Consider the following 27,613-nt stretch of genomic DNA (forward strand, 5'->3'; position numbering starts at 1 on the left):
TTGGCTGCGGCGCGGGGCGGCGGCGCCGCCGGACCTCGGCCGGAGGAGGGACCGGGGCGCACGGCCGTGCCTGCCGCTGCCCGCTGCCCGCTGCCCGAGGTAGGTACGGCGCTGCCCGGCGCTCCGGGTACCAGCGAGCGCTGCGCTCCGCGCTCCCGCCGCGGCGCCCCGCTCTCGCACCGCTTCTCCCCCTGCCCGCCGCCGCCCCTCTGCCTTTCCCTGCCTCTCTCCAGGAGTTTTTCCCCTCCCGCGCGGGGGGAGGCCGCTCGCTGTGCTGCCTGGCACCGTCCCAGCCCCAGTGATGCTCGCGGGGGTGTGACCCGCTCCCAGCACGGGCCAGGAGGGACCGGCGCGGTGGCGGCCCCGCGGTCACTCGGCGTGCTGGGGGGGCCGGGGAGGGTTCCCAGCGCTGCACGCTTGGAATGCTGAAGTTAGCTTCACTTTTACAATGGGATAGGGATATCGCTGTGGCTGAGCCTGAGCACACACAGGGAGGCATGCGGACGAACTTCTGACCTGCCAGAGGTCACCCGACTGTTTGCTCCTTGGCCGGACACCCACGATCCCAGTGCACTCTCGCTGGAAGATATCGCTGCTGTCCTTGTGCAAGCCCTGTATGTGAGGGAAATTTGCTTCACTGCAGGCTTGGGTATGAGGTGCAGTGTTTTATTACAAACTGCTCTCATCGTTATGTCTTGGTGTGCAGAGATAGTGACAAGGTGTGACAAGGCTTTCTGGTTTTCGAGAGGGATCATTATGGGCTTTGAGAACCCTCTTAGCATGCTGAAGAGAAACATCAAAATACCTCCAATTTCAGTGCAGTAACCTTTGCTGGTGGACAAATGTAGCTATGGTAGGAAGACCACATTTGGAGCTGTTGTAGATGACTGTATGCTTCCCTTCATGCTGTCCTTCGTGTGCTAGTCCCTCTGTTTCAGCAAGCCTGGAGTTAAACAGGACCTCTGAAGTCTTGAGGTATATAGAAATTTTACTAGTTTGAGGTATGAGGACAAACCGGATTTTCCAAATGATTCAGATACAGACATTCAGGTATTATCAGTTAAAATTGTGTTGGAAACAAAGTTCACATTTTTGAAGCCTATCTCTGAGATTCATATCTTTTAATTGCAAGTATCTGAAAGTCTTAGGCTCCTGGATACTTGATACTGGACCTGGCTGTTCCCCTACAGAAATAAGCAGTGGCATGTAGGATTCACTGGGAGTGAAGAGGATGAGATAGAAGATAAAGGGGTTTTCCTCTGCAGTGGGAGTCTGTTATAGTGAAGCTTTTCCATTTTGCAGAAAATTCATATTTGGGTGAAAACCTGTTGCTCCTGATCACACATATGCTTACTGCTACTCAGTAGTTAAGATCTTGAGGTCTTGACCTTATCTTCCATTTTTGGCCTGTGTATGCATTAGTTACATAAAAATATTTAGTGCTGGGTTTTCTCTTTTATTCAACTGCCTGCCATACAGCCTGTGTTATGCTTTCTTTCTGTGTGTTTGTTAGTTTGCCATACAGCCTGTGTTATGCTTTCTTTCTGTGTATTTGTTAGTTCTGACTGTTCTTGATGCAAGTTTTGATGGTCTTTGCCTCATTTATGGTGGCAAATGAATATAATTGGAAAATACAAGTTTCCAGAATTCTTTTTAAGCTCTGTAGTTAAAAACTAGCTGCATAGAACACATTAAAAGCCTTCCTTTGAAGTAATCAAAACAATTATTACAATTGAAAATTTGTGTATAAGATCACCTCATCAGACCAAGATGCAACAAAATTCACTGAAACTGAATTCATGTCTCACAACAGTAGGGTATAACTAGAGAATGAAGAATCTGGTTTGTGTTTTACAGCAGATGCTAAAGGAGACCAGAATTTTGCACAAACAATGTCTGAACCATATATGTACCTGTATTGTTTTATTACTTTGTCTTTGCTGCCATCAGGCTTTACCATGCTCCGTGCCTTTAGCCACACAAACGGTAGGTGTGTGTTCCACCATGCTAAGTGTTGGTATCACCATAAGTCTGTGCTGGCAATCAGGAGGGAAGATGTCAATGCATGGGAAAGAAGAGCACCTCTAGCACCAAAGCATGTTAAGGAGTTGACAAAGATGGGATACAAGGTCTTGGTGCAGCCGTCAAACCGAAGAGCCATCCATGAAAAGGTAAGGTCCAGTTTTGAGACACAAGCAAAATCATAGTGCAGTTGTTAACCATAGTACAGAAAAAATAATATTCAAAGGCCATTCATGAGGAAAGATATAAAACACCCAGAAATGTGTAAATCTTGTTGCTAAATGAGTAGTTGTGCTAATGGAAAGGAAAAGGAATAGTTTGCTTAGCCTTTTAATGTAATATTGGTACCATGGTGGGTTTTTGGAGTTGTTTTTATTAATTACATGTCCTGTCATCACTCTCCCTAGAAGTTCTTGGTTGTCTTGAAGTAGAAACTTGGGAATTTCTTTAACATCGGTGCTTTTGTCTTCTGTTTGTGAGAAGACAAGAATTCTAAAAAAACCTGTACTTTTATACAGAACAGGAAAGATTAATCTGGTGAATTCCACTCTTGCTTCAATCCTATTCCTCATGTGAAATGGGGTAGTTTTTTTTTTAATGCTGTGAGCTTCAGGTCAGAGAGCTTTTACAATTTTTTGTAGCAGCAGTAATACTCTGCTGTAAGATAACTGAGAAAACAGATGAAAATTGGAACAAAAGTAGGGAATTAGTGACTACTTGCACATACGCATCAAAGTGGAGATCATACTTTTGCATTTCCTTAGAAATTGCTCTTCAGCTTGGACTTGAGCTTATAAAAGTTTATAAAATCACATGTTATCAGTCTTCAAATTCTTGAATTTTTCATATTTATATTTCTCTAAACTTATTTCCATGTATTTGAACACCTTGCAAAGGACTGTTCATTATTGCAATACTGCAGGATACTTCAAATTTAGTAAAATATCCTTTTTGTAGTCTGTAAATTTAAGATGAAGTATTTACTAACACATAATTATAATTTGGCCTCATATATTAGGATAATAGCATGATAATTCAATTTGATACTTGATACCTCTTTATCAAAGAATTTTGTGAATGTATCACATGCAGTAACTTGTTTCTGCTTGGTAGAATTATTTATTTTTACTCTGTTCTAGTTGCTATTATGCTGAGATCTGAATAAGAAAATACACAGAAAATTTTTCTTTGATTTTTCTCTTTTGTAGGAGTATGTCAAAGCAGGTGCCATTATTCAAGAAGATATTTCTGAGGCTTCTCTGATAATAGGTGTGAAGAGACCTCCAGAGGACAAATTAATCCCTAAAAAGAACTATGCCTTCTTCTCTCACACTATTAAAGCCCAAGAGGCAAACATGCCCCTTTTGGATGAGATTTTAAGACAGGTAAATTATGTCATATTGAAGGTCATTGTTAGTTAACATGGGATGGAAACTGAACTTAATGCTTAAGTGTGATGAAAAGCTTGCTGCTTAGTATTGTTACTTCCAGCACATGTACTTGTAGTTGGCTAACGAGGACAGTTTTCAGCATCCTTTCCTGAAACTGAGTATTTCTTGCTCAGAAGATCTTGTGTTTGCAGTGTTACTCTCTTCAAGTGCATGAGACGGGTACGTTGTGAGCATGGTGTGCTCAAGAGAGTCTCTTGAAGAAGAGTTGTTGGAAAGTTAGTAAGCTGGAGTGCATTTGGCCATTTCAGAGGAAGGAGCCAATTCACACTGAAATGAGCAGCCTCTTGGCAGAGGATGTGAATGGGCCTGCAGCAGCTGGAGTGGCACATTGGGGAGGTCTGTGCAAAGAGGGCATGGACAGTGCAGAGACTCTTCCAAACAAAAATTCAGTGCAACTGTTACATTTTTATTTTTATGCTTTATTCTTGTTATGATATATAAACCTATCAGGCTCTATCAACGAAGAATGACAAAGGCAGTGAAAAGGTAGTTCCTGGGAGAACAACGTGCCACAGACTGCATTCACTGAAAATTTTAATACTCAGTTTGCTGTGTGTTTTCAGGAAATTCGACTGTTTGACTATGAAAAAATGGTTGATCATAAAGGAATGCGAGTTGTGGCCTTTGGAAAGTGGGCTGGTGTAGCAGGTATAGTGTATAAAGTAAAGGCAGGCTTGCAACAAGTGACTTCCTATAATACTTCTCTGGTTGTCTGTCCTTCCTGAAAGTTGAGGCCTACACATGTGTTTTTAACTGCATTTTGAATTCTTACTTTTAACAGCCTTTTTCCATTCTGGTTTGTGCCTCCTACTTTCATGAGACGACATGTTAAATAGTCATGTGGATTCCTGACAAATCTAATATTTTATGCTGTTGTCTTGAAGTCCTGTTTGTCCATTGAACTATCTGGAGCAGACTAGATATCAAGAGATCAACAGATTAGGATTTTGATAAAAAAAAGCTGCTGTCAGTCCCGAGAGCTTGAACAACATCTGTTTGTCACTGTAATGCATTTAATCTGATTCTTTTGTGGCATGGTTCTCATTTCCTTCTAGTGAAGTGAACTTTAACACTGTTTCTTTAGGAGACTCTTTTATTTCCTTCTTTGGAATCCGGTGATGTGGATACACCTCATAAAAGGATATTTAAATATTAAATGGTGCCTAAATACATAATGGGCTAAAAGCAAGTTTAAGGTCATGGAATGCTATTAAATTTTTCCTTCTCTTGTTTTCTGTAAACTTTCTTTAGAAGTAAAGTATTATTATAAAAACATGGGAAAATATCTGGGATGATTTGAGGCTTCAGTCAGTCTCTGCAGTTTCTAACTCTGCATATTTGTAATTAAGACTGATGTTCCAATTTTCTATTTTTTTTTTTTTTAACAACAGGAATGATCAACATTCTACATGGATTGGGTTTGCGGTTTCTAGCTCTGGGTCATCACACTCCATTCATGGTAAGAGTATGTGTGCATGTATTTTTCTAAATAACATCTTGGCATCTGCTAGTTATCTGTATTTGAATATGGAGAATATATTGATTGGTCTGTGCCTTTGATTTCAGCACATTGGGATGGCACATAACTACAGGAATAGCAGTCAGGCTGTGCAGGCAGTACGGGATGCTGGATATGAAATTTCACTGGGACTGATGCCAAAGTCAGTGGGGCCTTTAACATTTGTGTTTACAGGCACTGGTAATGTTTCTAAGGTAAGAATTGTCTTCAAAATGAAATGCTATATAATTGTTAATAGAAATTCTTGGCATTTGATCTCTGTCAGGTTAAATGGGTTGATGGGTTCATTTTGCTAACTTCTTATCAATGAACATGGATTAAATCTTACTGCTTCTCTCTCTTTTGCAACCTGCATGATTTCTCTCCCCCTCTCTCCCCACTGTTTACTCTGTGCTCACAAAGTAAATTTATCACTCCATTAAAGTATGGGGGAAAGAATTATTTTTTCCAACACCTGCTGAGTTTTTATCTGTGGATATCAATGGCTTGGTTTACAAGTGCTTGACTTCAGGGCTATTTTCTGTGACATAGGGAAAATACTTACTCCTGGTTTTGGCAACAAAGATCAGTTAACAAGGCTCCAGCTATAAAGTGAAGTCACTGCCTGCATAAATGTTTTTCTAGCCAAAAGGATGGTGTGTCTGAAAATCTGGTTGTGATCACAGCTCATTGGCGAGGTCATCTTGTAGTTCTTGGTCTTTAGAACAGCCTGGTTGATGGGGAGTGGCTTCAGGGATCTTTCCTAAAGAGAAACTGCTCCTCAGAGCAGCAGCAAAACCCTCTTGTGGCTGAGTTGAGGCCACCCAGCTCAGCCATTAGATATAAGAACCAGACATTGGATTGTGTTTTAGGCATTCTGCAGTAGGGGGGAATGATGTAAATTCCTTGCACATAATGCCCAAGCTACTTAGTTTTGGGTAAGCAGGGTTACATATGAAACAATGTCTACATCTCTGGAGATGTTCTCTGGCAGGGCTGTCAAATTGCATGTGGCATTTTATATTTGTTTTCAAACACCAAATGAGCAGTGTTACATTACATTTATGGTCTACTTATTCTAAATACTACTTCATGATTTCAGGGTGCTCAAGAAATGTTCAGTGCTCTCCCATATGAATTTGTGGAACCACATGAGTTAAAGGAAGTTTCCAGATCTGGAGGTATGCAGTGACAACAGTGATTAAAAACACTGAAACTCTGAAGCCCGTTTTGTCCAAGTATAAGAGGTTTTTTTTTTTTTTTTAACTTCAGACCTCAGGAAAGTCTATGGAACAGTGTTAAGTCGTCACCATCATCTCATAAGGAAACATGATGGACTGTATGATCCAGTAGACTATGATAAACATCCAGAAAATTACATTTCGCGCTTTCACATTGATGTGAGCATCTCTTCTATTCTTTCAGGAAAGGTTTTCCACAGAGTGTTTGTACTTACTACACTTTTGCATATTCGTAATTTGAGAGAGCATTAACTTAAATGCTAGACCAGGTACTTTCAGCTCCTTAAATTACTAGGTAAAAACATCAGGCATCTGTAACTTTCTTTGCAGATTGCACCCTACACAACTTGTTTAATTAATGGCATATACTGGGAACAAAATAGTCCTCGCTTGTTGTGTCGGCAGGATGCTCAGAAGCTGCTGGTGCCAGTTAAACCTGCTACTGGTGCAATAGATGGCTGTCCTGAATTACCACACAGGTAAGACACTCATTTCACCTGTAACAATTTTGCAGCACAATGATTAACTTGTAATGTTAGGCAGTTTCACCACAGTATATAGTAAATTATTCTGTTTATTTTACATTGTTCCTATGGCATGTTTTACAGTGCCCCATTGATTTTGCTTATGTTCTTTTGTGCTTTGCAGTCTTGTTTTCACAGTTTGTTTTTGAAAACATCACAGTAGAAATTATTAACAGGTATCAGCTGTCTTTCTGCAGAGTTAGTTCTGCCACTTGTTTGCATTGGATTCTGTATGAAAATCAAAGTGTGATATCTGGGAATGTACCCGCTGCACCAGTATTGGTAGAAGTTTCTATGCCTGAGCAGAATTTTAGGGAAAGTTCTTCCTAGCCTGTTATTTGGCATGTACAAGTTCAATAATTGTTCCTTAGCACCTCTTATTTCTGCAGCAAGTAGTGAATAATTTTAAGGATATAATGTGGGGTGCAAATCAAGGGTTAGTCTCCTTTCAGTGAGGATGGGAGCTACCCTTTCTCTAATAGCCCTGTCATGGACTGGGGAGGACATGAAAATACATCCTTGTGAGGAATCAGTTTTTTTGTCTCTTGTCTGCCAGCTCTTGACACCTTTCTTTCTCTCACATGACAAATAAAGAGTTGAAGAGTTAACCTTCAGTAGAGCCAGAGGTTATGCATTAGGCTAATAAATGCTCCACCTGCACCTGCTATCTTTGAACTGCTAGGAGGCAGCTGCTTCTTTAGGCTTCCCTTTAGGATGGGAAGTTAGTTTAATGCAGGACTGCATAGGCATGACCTGACGGAATTAGTAGATAGAAAATGAATGGGGGATGTTGGAAATACAGGGCACAGAAAGAAAAGATAATGGGTGAAGGGATTCTGCCAGTCTTTCCATGAAATTGGATGCTGTTGGTAGGGATGCAAACCTGATGACTACAATAGGCCCAAATTTCCATTATATTTCTGGATACCATTTTTTGTGCTTTGTAGACTTCTAAATTGGTTGAGATGAAGTAGGCTACAAGGCGCATAGATCTTCTCACATTTCTTTTATTTTCTGTTCACTTGTGACCTTTTATACTTGTGTTTCTTAGTAGTTTGTATAATGCTCTAGTCTACTGTCTTTTTATTTTAACTTCTTTAGACTTCTGGCCATATGTGACATTTCAGCAGATACTGGAGGATCTATAGAATTTATGACTGAGTGTACTACAATTGACAGCCCATTTTGTATGTATGATGCTGACCAGCATATTACTCATGACAGGTGGGAGAGCCCTTACTTTGTACTGTTTTCCATTGCAACTTGTAGAGTGAAACATTATATTGAAAAAATAATGCATTTATAACACTTCGGAAAGTTGGTACCTTTCAGGTGCTAAGAAATAGTTTAGCAGAGCTGTATTCTCTCTTTCAGTGTTGAAGGCTCAGGGATTCTGATGTGTTCCATTGACAATCTTCCAGCTCAGCTTCCTATAGAAGCAACAGAGTACTTTGGGGATATGCTTTTCCCTTATATTGAAGAGATGGTAAGATCCTATGTGTCCAAAAATAAGGTAAAAGGCTCAGAATTTGGTCTGTTTGTTTGTTGCTTTTCTGGTCTCCTGTAAACATTCAAAAGTAATCTGCTGTAGAACATAACTGACTTTGTACTTCAAAAAAAGGAAAAAGTTTTTGAAGTCTTGAGGGAATCCTTTGAAAAGGAAACATATGAATGAGACATGAGTGACCTGGATGTCTTACGGATTTGTCAAGAACACTTTCTGTAGGCAGAAAACGGGCTCTGGCAGATAGTTTATTGCTTCTGGACCCTGCACCAGATGTAAATATCTCATTTTCTTGGGTACTCAGCAATCCCTCATAGTCAGACTGCTGTTTGAATTCCTGTATTTTCCTAAAAGTCAGTGATGCTGATTGCAGCCAGAAATATTTCAAATATACAAGATATTGGTATTGTTGCATTCATTTAAATGTTGCTTAAAATATTAATGTTTTACTTTGAGAAATATTTGTTAATAAAATGACCTGATTTTAAATAACTTATCTCCACAGCTGTTATCAGAAGGCTCAGAACCTTTTGAAAAACAGAATTATTCACCTGTTGTTCAAGATGTAAGTTTTGCAATTTTGCACCCCTCTTGTCTTCTCCTGCTTTGAAACATACAGACACAAAAAGGCCTCAAAATCCGTTTCATATATTTCTAGGCAGTGATTGCATCCAATGGCTCCCTGACATCTAAGTATCAATATATCCAGAAACTGAGAGAGAGCAGGTAATGTAGGCTCTTAAAGTTTACTGATTAAGGATTTACAAAGCCACCCTGTCTGCATTCTGTCTCCCCTTTTATATTAATTTATTCTTGTGTCTTAGTGGAATGCATCTACACTACACTGTGTCTAAATGTCTTCTAGGTTGATGATCTTATTTCTTTATGCACATTGCCTAAATCATTAACATGTGTTCTCAGTAACTTATATTGAAGTTGAGAAAGTGGTTATTTCTCTCTGTCTTGGATTATGAAAACTGTTTTACCAGAGGCAGAAAACAGCCACATGCTAGATTTACTCTGTTACTCCTTGCCCTTTTGAAAAGGATGTAACATACAGTCATCTGAAAGGAATGGCTGAAAGCAAAAGGCTCTCAAATATTCCTTGGATCTAGTTAGTTCTTGTATGGCACAAGTGCTGTGCTGTGTAGCATTGTTCTGTGACTGGATGTATTGAGGAGACTCTGGGACTCTCAGACTTTTTGTTATTATCATGCACCTACAACTTCAGCTACCACTTCATCCACACCCTGTCACAGCAGTTATGTGCCAGTGGTAGCCTAGAATGACTTAAGCTAAAAAAAGTATAAATAACCTGCACATCCCTTCCATTCCCCTTGCCCCCTTACCATTAACAAATATCTATAGTTTACATATGAAAAATGTTAGTTTCACAATAAGTGGGTTCATGTTCATGGTCAGTGACAGCTACACTGTACATCTTATAAAAATTTGAATTGGTCTGACTATAAGCGCTACGTGCACTATGCACTAAAAACAGTGTGTTGATTTCTGCATGTCAAACCTCTCCAATTTTCTTTGGGACTTTATGAACTTGTGCATGATGAAATATAGGTGAATTTTTCACACTAAGTAATGTGCTATTTGCCTCTCAGAGGCTTCAGCTCATAGTGATTTTTGTTCTGTGCTCTTTGATAGACCCCTCAAGAGGCTGTCTCAATAACAAATTTTTTTTATTCCTCACACAGTGCAAGGACCTGATATTTTTTTAGCTTCCTCCATAATCACTTGCATGGTCTTTTTTTGAACTACCATGAGAAGCTGGAGACTTCATTTCCAAGGGTGGTTTTTTGGGTAGATTTTTGATATTTCCTCAGATCATTGTGCTGCATATGGTGTTCTTTTGTTCAGTAGTGTCATTCACTTTGCTCTCAGAAAAGCAGGACATGCTAACAATATCCTTCTTTATTTTGCAAACTTCAGAGGTGATGCAAATGAAAGAGGAGTTTTACTGCTTAGTGTGTGATGGTTTAGATAGAGTTGTGCTCTTGTTCAGGTGCTATAGGAATTATGTGGCTTGTTTCCACTTTAGAAAAGTATTATGCCATATCCAGTTTAGTTTCTGAGGGTTCTATTTGGAGTAATTGCTAATACTCCTTCAAGTCAGTGAACATTTCAGACATACGACAGCCAGACTGTCTGAGCTGAACTGTCTTGGGTGCCATTAGATTTACCAAACAAACTCATCTGCATCTTTGCACCCTTACTTGCTTCTTAACTCTTACTGGTTTCTCACCCACAGCTGCAAAGGCACATCACATTAACAATGTAGATGTTACTTATAACTGAATTATTAAAACTCATTTATAGAGAATAGGCATAATCTGAAGCTGTGTAGATTCTGTTCTCATGCTCGCTGGGTCATTTGGCAGCTCTTGTTTTTGCTTGTCCTAAAGTAAACATGCTGAATTTGATTCCAGTGTGACTTTGTTCTATACCCTAGAAAAGTTTTAGTAAATATGACAAGTTAAATTGCAAAATCCAGCTTTCATATAAAACTTTCTCCTTCATCAGTGCTCCAAGCTACCTACCACTTCTGTTCCCTAAAGCGTGGAGAGGAATTCTTCTCTTTCTCTGCCCATAATAGTACAGTTCTGGAAGCTCAGGAAGGATGAAGAGGAGGACCATCCTTGGATTTTGCAATATGAAAGAATACGATGGGCTTGGGAGAATTTCTGTGAATTTATTAAATAATGATTTTTTAAAATAAAATCTGTAAAACTTTTATGAAGGTCAAAATTTACAGTAATCTATAGTAATAATTTAGATTAGAGAATAGATACATTGGAACATACCTTTCAGATTTAATTACCTGAAAATAATAACTTTAAAAAAGGCTTTGAAATAGAAGGAAAGTAGGATGGAATATTGAAATTTTGAAGAGTAATTCAGGCTTTACAGTACTGTTACAGTAGGCTGGAATGTGCTGCAGACATATGATATAGATGTGTTTAGTATTGATTTAACTCTCTTCATTCACAGTAGTTTTTCAGTGGTATTATTTGAGGCTTTGTGCCCCTAAATGTAGATAGATACTTCCTGCCATGCTTTAGGTTGGGCAATAGTGCTCTGTTTTTTTTTTTGCTGTTAGATGTTGCTCTAGCAGGCTTCTACATCATCTATCATTGTTATGGCCATTTTTGAAATGAAAAAACACAATCAAAATATTTATTTTTGGCTGCCATGAGAAGCCTCAAAAACATCTGAACCAAATATTATTTAGCAGACATATGGTTGGTCCTCTTCTATGGTCAGCAGGTTTCAGCACAATGGACATCATCTTGTCAGCTAAAGGTCAGGATTCTTTCTGAGGCATAATCTGCAATGCTGGTATAAACTCTTAGTGGACAAAGGGGAAACTGAGGATCTTACTTATATGCTTATGAAGATTCCCATGAGGTTGTATCTTTGAAAGTCCTACCTATTTGTTGAAATTTATGTTCAGGGTATGGGATAAGAAAAGCCAAACCCCAAACTCCAATAATTAGCTTGAACAGTAGGGCAGTGAACAGCTTTCTTAAAAAGTAAGAAGGGCTTTAAGAATTTTTTCTTTTGCTAAATAATTTTTATCTATGTAGTCATATGTTAGACAGTTGCACAATCCTGATTTTACAACTTAAAGCAAATTTAAGCAAAAAAGAAAGTTAAAAGGAAAACTAATTATAAACAACCAAAAGATGTATTCTGTTATGATTTATGAATTTCTGAGAGCATATTTAAACAACTGCTGAATGCATTATTCTGGTTGACAGAAAGAAATGCAAAATCTGATGTGAATATATGTTATACAACAAGAGATCTGCTTGTGATGGTTATCAAATCTGAGTCTTTGTCTGCAATGATGATTTCTTGGCTGGGCATTAACTTTTATTTGACTTTTATTAACTATCATGTTCCTGTTATCAACTAATACGAACTTAGTATAATTTACACAATAAATTATCAACTAATATGAACTTAGTATAATTTACACAATATACTCTTTCACCAGCATGATTTTGTGTCTTTTAACAGTTACTGTGATATAAAGGGAGCAAGGCAGAGTCTGGAATCCCTTTCTGACTGCCCAACATGACATTGGTAGCCCTCAAGTTGTCAGGTTACAGTAATTTGGCCATTGGGAAAAATACAACTGAGGAAAGTTTTGATGAACAGCTAGAAGAAATCAGAGAAACAGTGGGAATGTTGACAGATTTGACCATGTTTTTGTTAGAGGAAAAAACCTAGAAGTTATGCAGCAGAAGAGTGGAAGCAGTACTAGACTAGATAGTCCTGGATCAGGTAGATTCCTGCTAGGAACTTGACTCTCGGTCTGACTAGAGCTCTTGGTTTGTAGACTTACTAAAACATACTTCTTCTGTTAACCCTGGCATCTTACAGTTTTCTTCTGTGCAATTTTTAATTTTGTCTGTAACACCTTCTAGGGAACAGGCTCAGTCACTGAAGATGAGTGATGAGAAGAGGGTTTTGTTGCTGGGATCTGGCTATGTTTCTGGCCCTGTGCTTGAATATCTCACTAGAGATTCCAGTGTTGACATCACAGTTGGTATGTAAGAATTTGTTTTTATTACAGTATTATCTCTTACCCTTCCCATAAATAATAAATGGATGTGGTTCTGAAAAGAGATAAAGGAAACCTTTGATATTATGCACAGCAGAAAAGGATTTTGTAACTTTGTGAGCATTTTGAATTTAAGTAATTGACTTTAAAATGACACAGCCAAGTTAAAAGTTAACTCTTTGCGTGTGTAACCTGTAGGTTAAGTAGAAGTATTTTTCCTTCTAACCTGCTTTGGGGTCAGTATTGGTTTTGTAGGTAGTCAGTTACTTTGTTGGTCTTTGGCTGTGTTTTCAGCCTCACACAACAAGAATATGAAAATGTTTTTATAGACATCTGTATGAGTGAAGTAACTGCTTTTCATATAACGACTGTCTTGGTGGTAAAACTTCAGACCCTGACTTTCCCATGAGCACCAATTTCCTACTTATTTATTCCTCTATTTTGGTTTTATCTGTAGCATATTTCAGGCTAGGCAACTCAATAATCCTTTTCTGTACCCTTAATGATGACTTTACCCTTATTCTGGGACTTTAGATTTAAAAATCAGGCTTTATTGCCTTATTGCATGAAAGATACTTTGCTGGAAAGTTGTTTCCCTTAGAACTTACAGCAGAACTTCCCTTAGAACAACAACAATTTGATTGTTGTTGTTATTGCACTGATTTCTTTTTTCTTCATGCTACTTTCATATTTGACTGCTTTTGCTACCCTTCATGGTGATAACCATAGTATTTTTAACCCCTGGGAAAAGATTTACTAGGAAGAAGAGGGGAAATCTAGGAAAGCTGCACCGTAGTTACGAGCAGTGCCTGAGGCAGTGCAGAGGAAAGGATTACAGCCATGTGCAGTGCCCATCCCCTTGTGACTACAGAGGTTGCATCCACTCCCTGGAGTGCAGTAGCAGGAAGGGAAACCAGGTGAACTGGAAGATCTGTTTTGCCAGGCAATGAACAAACATAGCCTCCTATCTGGGTAGCTTAAAAACATGCAGTTTCTACAGCACACACTCACTGAAAGAAAGACACGTGAAGATATTAGTTGTTTAATATTTGACAGCAGGCAAATAGGTGCAGAAAACAAAATGCACGTCACAGTGCCATGTTTGGTTTTGTACTGTTAAATCCAGTTGATGAAAACTTTAATTAGGAAACCTTCATGTATTCAACTTTTTTTTTAGTTTGAATTTGTAGATGATTTTGCCTAGCTCTTTTCCCTCAGCACAATTTGATTTGTAGGGTATAGAGAACCTTCTGGTAATGTTTATATCCCACTGACTGTGGAAGGGCCATAAGGGACTCAGAGGCACAGATGCTTTTAATTCTCCACAAGCTTGTGCCCTGCCTGCTGCCTTCTTTCACTGTTCCTTTTTCCTGGCTGTGTTCTCTGGTTTGTGCTGGCAGCATGGTGAGCTGGGAAAGGAAATTAGTCAGATATAGCTAATACTGGTTGTGTTACCATTGTTCTCTTTTTTAGTTCTGATTTCCTTATAATGGTAAGTGCTGGTGATGTTATTGTGGATCTCTTTCAGTTCTGCTTTCTTTATAATGGTAGTTAAGTGAAGGAAGGCAGAGACTGGATTTATCCCATTTAGTTATAATATGGTATTTGGGATTGAGAGGATTAAGTCATAAGTATTAAAAGTAGTAAGTTTGAACCTTTTACTCACACTTGACCTAAGCTAAAGCTTAATGTTTCTATCTTTGTCATGTTAAAAATGGTTATTGATGTGAATTGTTTTTTGCTTTAAGGTATTAAGCTATTCTTGATTGTAAATAGGATTCTGTTAAAGTGTATTGAAAGAGAGTTTAAAAATATTTCTTTTTAAACATGTGGAAATGAGGGATCGAGGAAGTCTTTCTGAACACATTTGTTTACCAAATGCCTGATTTTTCTTCAACTGTTAGTGAAGGAAAACATGCATGCAACTGTTTTTCTTTGGGAAATATGGCACAATTATACATGGGTATCCTTTAGATTTAGCTTCATCTATAGGTAACAGTTTATTGTTTTACTTTTAAAACAGTATCTGTCATGAAGGAGCAACTTGAACAACTGACAAAGAAGTACAGAAATGTTACTCCAGTTCATATGGATGTCCTTAAGCATGAGGAGAAGCTGTCCTCTTTGGTGAAAGAACACGACCTTGTGATCAGGTCAGATTTCTGTGTGAAACATGATAGGCTCAACCCTAAGTCATGCTGCTTCTTTCTCCTAGTTGATTGACCTAAATCAACACATAAACTTTTTTTTAAATGGCCAAGAAGTGGGGTCGTATTTGTGGAACTAGCTGCTTCCTCTTCATGTAGCGGGGCATCAGAACTTTAAAAGGGGTTTTGACTTCTTCAGAAATTTTCACCAGTTAGGTGGATTTCCTTGTTAAAGGAAGGGCCAATTGCATCCACAAGCTTATGTGTCCCTGGGATCAAATTTTCTTGTTCACAAGAGGAGACAAATTTCTGGTATCTTGGTAATTTCTTCAGAATATCCCATTAAGAAAGAACTCATTCCAGATATTGATACAAGGAAGGACCTCCATAGTCCTTGCCATTTTGTTTCTTTTGCCACAGCTGTCATGAATGTTGTTTCCATTCCACTTAGAGCGTGCTTTTTACAAAGTAGTTCACCAAGATCTTTGTAGTGCAAGCTTTCTCAAGGACAGTTTTGCAGTTTTACATCTTCTAAACTTCCAGCATGCTTGTTTAGAAAATGTCTTCAGAAAGAAGTCAGTGGTTTGTGGTTCACAGAGATGTGTGACAAAAGATGCTGCCTCAAGAATGACTTCTCTATTGTTCAATGCCCTGTTCTGAGTACATACAACAATGCCATCCTGATAGGGTAGTGTTTCACTTTCAGAGGTATGGAACTGCTCAGGGCAAGGCAAGTATGACTTTTTTTGAGCTATTACTTGAGCTCTTTTGTAGGCATTCAAAAGACATTTGAGTGTCCTTCCAGTGACAGGATAAGTAACTGGTTGAATTTTGATGTTGCGTGATTCTCCTTTCTTTGTAGTTTGCTGCCTTATTCAGCACATCCTTTTGTTGCTAAGAAATGTATTGACAACAAAGTGAACTTGGTAACAGCCAGCTACTTAACACCAGCCATGAAAGAACTTCAGGGGAGGTAGGTGTGGAAGTAGCAGCTCCCTGGTGTTGCTTCTTCTTTAGTGCATTATCTGAATATTTTGCAGTCTGTTACACCTGCAACACTTATTGTGAATTACTGCTTTCTGAATTATTTCTGCTTCTCTTTCTGTGATGGAGGACCAAGTAACTTTCCCAAAGGTGCATGTCACAGAGTGGAGCAATATGTGCATACCCCAACCTGGTTAGACTAATGCTCTAAATAATGGAATGTATTTTTCTGTCTTTGTCATCCTATTTCATGTTAATGTGCCTTTTCCTCTTTCCTCAGACTTGTTAAGATGTTTGAACTGGGCTGATATTCAATCTGAGTAGCTGTGCTGTTGTATTCTACCAGCAAACTTGTTTGTCATCCTTTGCCTTCCATTAACAAAAACTCATTTTGGCTTATTGTATCTACAGTAATCTCTTCCTTCATGCTCTTCTTTTGGATACACACACTGTAGAATTTTCAAATTGGTGATAACTCTAACTAATGTTTCTGTTGTCCTACTTACTATATGCTTGTAAGTTGTTTTGAGCATGGAGCTTCCTCTGAGTCGCAGTTTTGGAAAATCTGAAGTGCCTTCAAGTGAAGAATTGTACATGCTGTGTCTTTACAAAAGATAAAATAGAAAAAGCTAGACTGGTAGAGAATCAGTGTTGCAGAAAGTGAGGGATATTTAGGGGCCCCTCCTACCATTCCTATTGAAAATATAGCATGCTCTCAGGGAAAAAAAAATTAAAGAGGACACTTCTCATTTGTCAAAAGGCAAACTGATGTTGAAAATAAAATAAATCTGAGGTGATAAGTGAACTCCTTTGGGACTGTAGGCGTTTATTTGGAAAAAAAAACCCAGATGCTTATAATTTTAGAAAGAAGGCATTTTAGTCTCTCTTCCTTGTAGGAGCTCTTTAGGACCATTATGACTAGCTCTGTGCTGCTTTCTGCATTACCACCTTCCTGCATTATAGCATTGTCCAGAAGACTGTGGGATATGGAATAGCTGGTAGAAAATTTTTTTCTACCAGCACTTGGGTGCAGAAAAGGAAGAGAAACTAAAGTTAGAAGGTTCTTAGATGGTTGTCACTTTTCCAGTTTAATATCTGCTTTTGTTTCTTTATTCCCACAAGCTGCAGCAGAGCCCAGAATTTGCTGTGTTGGTGAAGGTTCACTGGGCAGATGGGACAGATGTATGGAATAAAAGGCCAGTGAATATTCTGATGGCACTGTGTTTCTGTTATTTTTAGTGTAGAAGCTGCTGGTATTACAGTTGTCAGTGAAATGGGCTTGGATCCTGGTCTTGATCACATGTTGGCGATGGAATGTATTGACAAGGCGAAAGAAGTTGGTGCTTCGGTAAGGTTAGCAGGTAGTGCGTAGTTCTGCCAAGATTATATTAGTAAAGTTGTTCTTTTAACACCATGCAGGTTTTGAGCATGTCACTGATGTGTAACAGACTCTGGACATTTTACTTTTTCTGATGCTTTGAATTTCATAGCTACTAATTCACTTGGTGAGACCATCAACTAAGATGGCTTTGCTCCAGTGTATCTTTTGGCTTCCTCTCCTTTACCAGCAGGGCTGTAGTTTTCCCCTCCCCACTGTAGATCCTTCTCATCTGGCCCAATTGGGGGATAACAGAAACAGAAATTTTAAGAACTGATGGCTAGATCTCTGTGCATCCTGATCTGTCTTCTCTTCACTGTTTCTTTCCTGTGGACAAATCTGACAGGTTGTATCGTACACTTCTTTCTGCGGTGGCCTACCAGCTCCGGAGCACTCTGACAATCCCCTGAGGTACAAGTTCAGCTGGAGTCCACAAGGAGTGTTGCTGAATACAGTTCAGTCTGCTACGTATCTAAAAGATGGAGAGGTGAAGTAATGGGAACATTTTCATTTAAAACCAGACAAAACCCATGGTATTTGGCTAAGGAAGGAACTGGGACTTGTAAGATGTTGTTTACTTTCAAGGCAGTGGCAGTCAGTTACCTAAGCAAGTTGCATAAATCACTTAGTCCTATGTTTTGGAGCATGATGATACCTAGCTGCTACTAGCTTAATTCTTACTTACTATGTGGAAACTGATTGCCAGGAAGGAATTTATTCTAAAGATTAAAGCACTGGATTTGGAGTTGTTTTTTCTGGGTTCAACTTCCATTCCTGCTGGGTATTGCCTTTCCTATTTAATTGTCCTATCTTTGGTCCTGTGAAACAAAGGTGAGAATGCTTGTCTGTCTAGTTGTCTTGAAAAATCAAACAGCTTTATTTTGTACTTGCACAATGCATAGTAGAACTCTTGATTCCTGTCTGTTTTGGTGCAATGTGTAATACCAATAAGCCACTGAGTGGGTTTTGTGAAATGCTTTTTGGTCTATTTTATAGAAGCTCTGTTTTGCTGTTTGTGCAGGAGTCATTAGATTAACCTCGCAAATGTCACTGCTTCTGTTTTATGTAAACATTGTAATTGATTTGTGCAAAGCTATTGCAAGCCATTATCACATTTCTGCTTTCCAGCACTATTTCCACAGTCACTTGCTCAGAGTATTTACTGCAGTTGTCAAGGAGACTGCTTTGTATAACCACTGTAAAGTTTAGCTAGTTACATAAAACTCTTTGATCTGCAAAACTTAGAAATCTTTTGTAATATAATCTTTTATGTTTTATGACATTTTGGTGCTCTACTGTTTTTATGGAAGTAAGACAGGATAAATGCAGGAATTGTATGTTGGATCATTATTTAAAAAGCAATGAAATATAAGTTTCAGATGAAAAGGATTCTTGTAAATGTTAAAATATTTCTAATTTATTTCCAATCTTGTTTACCCATTGCTAGGAAAAATTAGATCATGCATATGAATGAGTCATTATTCGAGCACTAGATTCGAGCACTGTCAGTAAATTCTGTAATTTTTCCTCCTTACCACTTATGTCTTTGACCATTGTGTAGGATTGTTGCACATACCTGTCTTGCCTGGCAAACACAACAATATATTTTGGCAGTGCTGCAGGCTTCACTGCTTTAATATTTCTTCTATAAGTAAACCTTGTCCCTTTGCAAAGAAGTCAGAAAATGAGTTTGTGTTGATGCTGCATAGCAGATCTGGGCTTTAACTGCTTGAAGAAAGTAGGATTCAAGGCTGTGGTTTGGAGTGGTAAGAAAACTAGTCACCTTTTTTTATTCTTTTTTTTCCTTCCATGGTGATTTGTAGTTTCAAGTAAAGATACACATGGGCAGTAATTTTATATCCATATGATATCACTTGATTTACTTTAATCTTTAAAAAAAAAAAGGAACAAACATCCATCATTCTGTTTATGTCTGCTTTCTCCCCCACATAAAAAACACCAAACGAAACCTAAACAAGATAAATTATTTGACCAAAAAGCAGGGAGCTCATGGATAGAGTCTCCCATTACACTGGTGTAGTTAAAGACATGCTCCAAAATGACATTAATGTAAGTTAAATGGGAACCTGCTATTTTAATATAAATGCAGCAGGAATTGACTGTGTGTGAGAAGGACGGGGCTTGTTTTAGCCCTTTGATGCCTGACACATTGCATGCTCTTCCTGCACCAGATATGATTAGATAGCTTGGGTAACTGCTTTATTTGGATTGGGCCTTTGTTTGCACTTGAATGCCAAACATGTTTTTCCTGGTTTTGAGCATACTTTATCTTTTCTGTTCTAAAATAAGTTGAATACAACTGCACAAAAATATTTGCTGTTCTTTCACAAACTTTAGATTATCAATATTCCACCTGGAGGAGCGCTACTGGATTCTGTTAAACCAATGGATTTTTTCCCAGGATTAAACCTTGAAGGTTTTCCTAACAGAGACAGTACAAAATATGCTGAGCCATATGGTATTCAGACAGCTCACACTTTACTGAGAGGCACCTTAAGATATAAAGTAAGTTGTTGGTGTTATTATTAGTAATTATTGTTTTTCTCAAGAGATGAATGTTGTAATTTCAATGAAAATGCATATTTAAAACTTAGCCTTTTATAGGCCTGCACTTGCTGTTTATGAGCTTCCCATTATCCCAGCTGGGAGACATTTGAAAGCAGTTATCTTTTATTTTTTAAATGTAGGGTTAGGGTTAGGTGTATTTAACAGGTATTTGTTGCAAAATGGAAAATATTTTATTTGTTTTATACAGTTGTTCAGTTGTCTTGCATAGTCTGTGTTTTCTCTTTTTATTCTGGCTCTGTATCTGTTGTCAGATCAATAGAAAATTTTAAAAAATAAATAATTCTGTTTTCTTATATTCCCATGAAAAACATAATGTAAAAATCTTACAGAAAATTATGATTTTCCATCAGAGAAAGTTTTTTATTAAGTAACTAGAAATCTAAAATTTGAGAATCCTTATAATTTTGGTCAGCAAAATAAAATGTTAAGAGATAAATGTGTTTTCCTTCTAACGGATTGAGTCTTTTCCTTTAATTTGTTAGATGTCCAAAACAGAATTAAAACGTTTTGATGTTTTTCTGTCAGATTTTATTTTTAAATTTTTTTTTTCAGTCAATATTAAAAAGGAATAAACCTAGAACCATACTGAAGGTTTGAAAAAGCTTTTATAGATGTTGTATTATGTATGTTAATGTTTATGCTAGGGTTTAAGTTATTGTTATTTGTCCATAGGCTGAGGAAGTTGCATGTCCTTTTTGTCTTAATTCCTCTGTTAAAATACAACAGGATTTTTTCTGTATTTCTAGGAAGTAAGCTTGCTTAGATAAAGGCATGGAAGAAGGAAGGCCAGTATGGGGGGAAAAAAAGGGTTATAAATTACAATATCTCTCTTTCTGTCACTCTAGATACAATCTCTTTTTCAGAAGAGATTGTAAAAATATGTGGGAACTGCGTATCTCATACGAATCCTAATATGATAATCTCTTCCATTTGGTACCTGGTAAAACTTTATTGTTTTGTATGTGCTAAGCACAAGGAACCTGCAAAATTGTCAGGGTGACATGCCAAGTGGATGTCAGTGTGCTGCAAGAATGCTGTTCCTGTGGCTGGGGCTGTTTCCTTAACCCCCACAGCAGAGCCAGTACTTTGGGCTGGGCTGGTGTTGGTAGGGTTGTGGGGAAGGGTTCCCATACCTCTACCTGCATGGTACTGACATGCCAGCACAGAGTGCTGGGCAGGACAGAAGTTAGTGTTGGCCCTTTGCACGAGCTGCTGTGCTGCAGAGCAGAAGCCAATCTGTTCGCTGAGGAGGTAATAGTCTCCTAAAAGTGCCTTTTAGAAATTAAGTTTAGATAGCTAATGGAGTCAATTTAAGAAGAGGTGTCACACAGAAGGATCTCACTGCAAGGCCATCTGAGCTGATAACCTAGTGCTCCTAATGAATGATGCCTAATTTAATTAGTCTTCTTTCAGGGTGCTTTATTTCCTCCATTCTGCTTTTTTTTTTTGTGTTTCTAGTCACTTGCATGTAAGTGCTCTGAGGTATCCAGCAGCTGTGTGGGAATGTTAATGGGATACAAATAAAAGTAAGCAGAAATCAGTTGAGACTTCTTTTACTGTGCAGCCTAATGCAACATTTGCAGTTCCTTTTAAACCATTCTACTGCTTTGTCTGTCTGATATTCCTGAAGACGAGAAATAAGCACACAGGATTCTTACCTTTAAAAGCAGCCTATGTGATGTCCACACAATCCCAGTGGTGTGAAACTGGATGAGCAGAGTTCAGCATTGTGCTCTGTGCATTTAGGAGTTTGTTTATGGGCCAGCTGGCTGATACAACCCTGCAGTGATGGGCTGGGATTTCAGCTAGTGCTGGCCAGCTGAGCCCTTTGATCTCAGCACCAATGGTACTTGCCATGGGAGAATAAGCCATTAAAAAAAAAGGATTGAAAAGTGGGGAAGGGTGGAGAGGGGTTGGGCAAAACACTGCTCAGTGGCAGTAACCTCACTGGTATCAGATTATTATGGATGGATTCCCAAGAGAATAATTATGGTTATGTCTATCACTGCATTCAAACCAAGGAGAAATACCTCAATTTCAAGAGATTAATATATTTAATGGTGTTATTCTTTTATTTCAGGGATACTCCAGAACTATGGGGGGCTTTGTTAAATTAGGATTAATTAACCCAGATCCTTATCCTTTGCTAAGCTCCACTACACCGCCTCTAACCTGGGTGAGTTACTCTGCTTACTCTGTCTTCTTTCCTCTGTTTTATTGATTGTTTTCTTATTGCTAGGCTTGGGTGTACTTAGCAATGAGAATCTTGTATTGCATCCTGATATTTGATTTTTTTTTTCCCCCTGGAAATTAGGAAAACTTTCTTCAGCAGGAATGGAATAAGGTACTGGAACAGGTTCCCTGACAGATTCTGGAGTGTCTGACATTGGAGGCTTTCAGGCCTCAGCTAGACAAAGCCATGGCCATATTTTTATGAATTGTCTTATGTTTCTTGTTAGTCACAGTCTAATCCTGAGTGGTTTGAGTTTGCAGTGTCCATATTGTTACTGGCTCATGATCTTCAGTGTAGAAGTATTTTTCAGGGCATCAAGAAGTAACAGATTGTGCATAAAGGAGTATATTTTTTTTTCTATTAAAATTCTCTCAAACATTTTTTAGGTCTTCTGTTATGCAGATTTTCTGTCTTGACTTTGGGTGCCTTACTTCATCTTTATCTCAGCCAAGACATGACTCTGATGTGCTGCTGTTATATATGATCGTCAACATTTTTGTTGTCTCTGTGGACAAACAGGGTATTTCATATTTCAGTATGGGGTGGAAAGAGCTGGAGAATGTCTTGAGTGTTCTCAGAACCAAGAAAACAGAAGGTGAAAAGGCCACATCCTTGCTTGTCTTTGACTAACATATAGTATTGGGAAGATGAGCAAACTCCAGGAGTTTTTGGGTGGCCATATGAGAATTACTTTTTTTTTTATTTTTTTTTTTAATTTTGAGATAATTTTTTGTCTACTTTCAATTTTAGAGTTGATATTTTCAAGTTTTCTTTGCAAAGATGGCTAGACTTTCCAGTTCCTCTAGCCTCAATGAATAAATATACAGTGTTATGTAATCTGTAAAATATCTATAAACTCATTATTCTCACTGCAAACATTTTTAGCAATGTTTTTACGTCTTTATCTACTCTGTCAGGGAAATAGAAGAGAAAGGCTAACATGAGCTTGTAGACTCTGAAGTTCCTGCTTATTCCGTATCTTGCTCATAGTTCTTTTTATTATCCTCCTAGCTGTGAATGAAGCAAGCAATAATTAGCGTCTAGGTGGCACAAAATGACATTCAGATATGCACAAGTATAACGAGAAATCTCTGGTAACACTCACAGGATTGCCAGTGCCTTGTTCATCTTATTGGTCTGTTTCCTCCCTTTTGAAAGGGACATTCTCTATTTCTAGACCAACTGCACGATATCCTATCTCTAAATTTTCACTCTGTCAGTCCCCAGGTGGCTTCTCTTTCATCCTAATAGTCTCCTAGTGTTCCTTGTTCATGCAGGTTTCTATGTTCTTTATTTGCTGACATAGGAAGGGGTAAGACTAAAATATGGGGGGGAAGCAATGGAGGGGTGGGGTACAAAGTCTTTTAGGAAAAGATAAACCCTATTTTCATCTGTTGTGATTAAAATTCTCAAACTTTCTCACTTTGCCAGTACACATAAGCTGTCTTCTCAGAAGTCCTGGATTTTAACTGATCTTAGTAGAATAGTTGGTTCTCAAAACATTGATTGAGATGGAGTGGGAGCAGATGTCAGGCCTTCATGAACCTGTTTTATTTTCAAACAGAAAGAGCTCATGTGCAAACTGGTTGGAATTAAGTCACCTGCTGAGCACCATGTTCTTAAAGAAGCTGTATTTAGCAAACTGGAGAAGGACAAAAGTCAGCTGGAAGCAGTGGAATGGTAAAATGTTCCAATGATTTTGAAAGTTTAAACATTAAACAAATAAATGTTTGCAATTCTAGCCATTTTGTTTCAAGACTGTTAAAGTGGTATGGTGAGCAACTGGAAGTTAAAAAACTGAGATCAAACTGCTGATAGACAATGATGTAAGACTTCCTCATTTTTTCTGCCAGGTTAGGTTTATTGGGAGATGAACCGGTTCCAGCAGCAGATTCCATTGTGGGGGCTCTTGCAAAGCACATGGAGATAAAGCTGCCCTTTGGTATGTGAAAAATTCTTTTTCATGGATTTGAATGGAACAAGGCAGTATCTTTTATAAGCTTTAATTGGATTAGTTTGCTCACCTTCATTAATAAACATTCATGATAGGTTTTTCAATGTATTGTGATGTTCCCTACTTGCCCAGTTTATCAGTTTATTTTCCTGTTACACTTTTAATTTGATCTTGGTGTTCTGTCCTCCTTAATAGTCCTTGCCTTCAGTCACTTCCCTGATATACATGTTGTGTATGTGCCTGGCCTTCAGGAACCTCATCTTGATGTGACTGAAATACAAGTAATGAATAGTTTGTGTGCTTTTCTCTTAGGCACTGGAGAGAGAGATATGATTGTCATGAGAAGTGAAATAGGTCTCAGGCATCCTTCTGGCCATTTGGAAGACAAATTTATTGATCTGGTTGTCTATGGGGATAACAAAGGATATTCTGCAATGGCTAAAACAGTAGGATACCCCACAGCTATTGCTGCTAAAATGGTTTTAGATGGTAAGTGGCTATTCCAACTTCAGTAACAGTATTTCAATCCTCTTTATCTTCTTGCCTGTAGAAAGTAACTATATAGTGTCTCTTAAGTATATTTATGTATATTTTTTTTTAATTTGTCAGACTCTTCCTGTCTTCTTTACAGGAATTTTTAATCTGCATATTTGGATGTTCAGTGACAACTCTTAATTTACTGCTTAATCCACAAAGATTTTTAAGTCATTTAATATGAAATGTTACACTAGTGTAGAGAAAACCTTTAGCATAATAAATTATAATTGATTGTGCAACAGAGCTGAATGACTCAGCAGTTCCCTGCACCTCGATCTGGCTGTGTTCAGCACAGCAACTTCCACAAAAACCCCACTGTGCAGCTACCAAAGCTTTCTCAAATAAACCCGGTAGAGCACTAACACTGTTTTTTTAATGCCTTTATTTCAGGTGAAATAACTGCCAAAGGCATGGTCATACCTTTGACAAAGAATGTTTATGGGCCAATACTTGAACGTGTTCAGGCAGAAGGCATTATTTACAGTACTCGCAGCATTATCAAACAGTAACTGAAAGCAGTGGATTTAATCAGGTTTTGGCTTTTTTTGGTTCCCCCACCTCCCCTTTTAGAATCTCAGTTTGGACCAGCTAAAGGCAGCACCTGCCATTTCATATGCAAATGTTGCCTTCTGTAAAACCTGCCACCAGGCATGATGTAGAAACTATCAATACTCACAGATTGTAATATTTTCCTCTTAAAATGGTTAAGCTTTCATGTACATGTTTCAGCATCAATCAGTCCTTTCCTTATATCTTCTCTAAAATACCTCAGAAGGGTTTTTTTTTTGTTATTAGAGTTTATCTTCTAAGTGTATATGGTTATTATTGCAACAAATTTAAACTGAAAGAAAAATATATTAGTGGATTATTTTGTGGTGGAAAAGTTTGGATAATGAACTCCATTGATGAAGTTTGATTGCTCATGTGGTAAAAATAATTTTTCAGAAAAATGGAGATGAACATGATACTTAAATTTTAAGTCTGGTTGTCCCTTTCACTTTAGCAGTATTCATGAATATTTTCACAATAACAATATGCAAAAAATAGATTAGAAATTCTGTACTACTAGCAAATAAGATTGTGTTAAATCTTGAAAATGTTCAGTTCTTAAATATTTGAAACCTAGATCTTAATATTTTTCACCACTTTATAATGAATGCAAATATAAATTAATTGGAGGAGGAAGGAAACTTAAAGCAAGCTTCCCCCCATACCCTTTCTTGTTACAAAGTAGAAACTGGTTGCAATATATTGAAATACCTGCTGTTACGTGTTGCCATGTGCTGTGGCGAGAGCACATTAACATTTAGCTCTGCAGCTAGGAAGAGCAATCTGAAATACAACACAGTTACTGTGCTTAGAAGATTCTCCAAATTACATGTTTACTCTTCCCACTTACACTGTGTGCCTCATCGAGGTTAAGTACTGTTACAAAGGGAATACTTTGTGCAGTACATGCAGCTTTGAAATGCACTAGCTTTAGAGGTTTAATTACCACTTTTTGAGTTAGCTTCTGTCCTTCTGCTAGCATGGTTTTGAAGTGTTCACTTGGGAACCTATGCCTACCTCTCAATACAGTGTCACTTTAGCCTGATGGAGTTTGCCAGCTCATTTGCTGCTGAATGCTGTGCTGTCAGATGTGTCACCCCTGCTCTAGCTGAAGTTTAGCCACATCAGTCCACAACTGAACTTTAGCCCAAGTGCAGCTTCTCTGTAACATAGCACCAATTGCATCCTTTCATTTCAGGGCTGCTTCTCTGGCTTTTGCTTAGGGATTTCTACACCATCTTGCAACTCTAAGCATGGCTTAGACTTCACCAGTAAGATCTGTGAGGTGTAATGATCCGGGCAGGTTGTATTTGCACAGGTACCTAAGCACCTGCCTAGAGCTTCCTTTTTCTAAAGCTGAATATTGATGCAGGAAGCTGTCTGCTTTCAGCTTTGCTCAGAAACGCCCTTTGCTGATAAACACACAGCCTTTCCCTTCCTGAGAACCAGTGCTGTAATCACAGTTCCAAGAAGCTGGAATTCCAGGTGTTGTTTTGCATGGTGGGAAAAGACGGCATAGCAATAATTCAGGTTTTGATGCTCAGGTTTTGCTACTCAGGATTTGGATTTTCTTTGTGCAGGTGCAATGAAGTAGCATCCGCACCTAGATGTTAGGTGCAGATGCTAGACAGTTAGGTGAAAGGAGCCAAAGAGAGAAGGGAGAATGACGGGCAGATGTTACTGTGAAACAGAAGGACTTTTTCTACTGAGCCAATGCTTTTATAATGTAATGTCAAATTTGGATTCTGTTACCGTTTCATGCATATATTACACAAAATCCAGTCTCTACCAAGTTCTTTAGCTTCCCACTGACCTTACAGGCTGTTGGTTTGCTGTCAGGCTGGTAGATGCAGCTGGGTTAAGGATGGAGACTGCAATGATGTTCTGCTCTCTGCTGCCTCCTCCCTCTCCAGTAAATTAATGGCCTACAACTAAGGGTTAAGTTATACTTGTACCTGCTGGTCCCTTCCAGTCCAGTGCTTGGTGAGACCAGGATTTTACTTGAGAATTCTCTGTTCCCTTCCTTAGCCCACAAATACACAACCACAGACTTGTTCCTTGTATATATACGCATGCACCGTACTTGCTTTTCTGCCTTGGAAATGCAGTATGGGATGAAAATCAGATTTTTTTACAAATATCAAATATTTTTGGAGCACTAAAGAATGAGAACTGCAGTGTTTTCATCAAGAAATGCTGCTACTATTTTTGAAACATTTTATATTGGAATACATTTCTAATTCCCAGTGGAAGGCTGCATTTTGTTTTCTATGCTTAGACACAAGTGAATTTATTGCTCATCTTTTTGCATGAAGATTATACTTCTCAGTTCTTTTTGTATATTACTGGAAAGATGATTGTATCTTATACATGAGATTGCTTGAAAAATAAACCTGAACTCCTCTGTTTTGTTGTCATGT

General features: G+C 38.3%; 1 protein-coding gene across 2 annotated transcripts; it reads left to right on the forward strand.

Annotated features, from left to right (window-relative positions):
- Window positions 1-27,599, forward strand: AASS (aminoadipate-semialdehyde synthase). 2 transcript variants are annotated; one of them, XM_021553459.3, is made up of 24 exons: window positions 1-99; window positions 1,951-2,171; window positions 3,231-3,407; window positions 4,037-4,121; window positions 4,865-4,932; window positions 5,040-5,186; window positions 6,074-6,152; window positions 6,244-6,371; window positions 6,543-6,691; window positions 7,838-7,960; window positions 8,111-8,222; window positions 8,746-8,805; window positions 8,899-8,966; window positions 12,686-12,807; window positions 14,846-14,975; window positions 15,832-15,942; window positions 17,193-17,301; window positions 17,678-17,818; window positions 19,690-19,857; window positions 22,001-22,096; window positions 23,718-23,833; window positions 24,007-24,095; window positions 24,420-24,596; window positions 25,035-27,599. In XM_021553459.3, the coding sequence occupies exons 2-24, from the start codon at window positions 1,959-1,961 to the stop codon at window positions 25,151-25,153; spliced, it is 2,787 nt and encodes a 928-aa protein (XP_021409134.3). In that variant the 5' UTR covers window positions 1-99; window positions 1,951-1,958; the 3' UTR covers window positions 25,154-27,599. The 2 variants fall into 2 exon arrangements, with proteins under 2 accessions (XP_021409134.3, XP_085425308.1); XM_085569182.1 differs by lacking the exons at window positions 1-99; window positions 1,951-2,171; window positions 4,037-4,121 and having other exon boundaries at window positions 3,268-3,407.
- Window positions 27,600-27,613: the final 14 nt, after the last annotated feature.

This window comes from Lonchura striata, chromosome 1A, assembly GCF_050655825.1.
Source record: "Lonchura striata isolate lonStrDom1 chromosome 1A, ASM5065582v1, whole genome shotgun sequence".
Taxonomy (NCBI): Eukaryota; Metazoa; Chordata; class Aves; order Passeriformes; family Estrildidae; genus Lonchura; species Lonchura striata.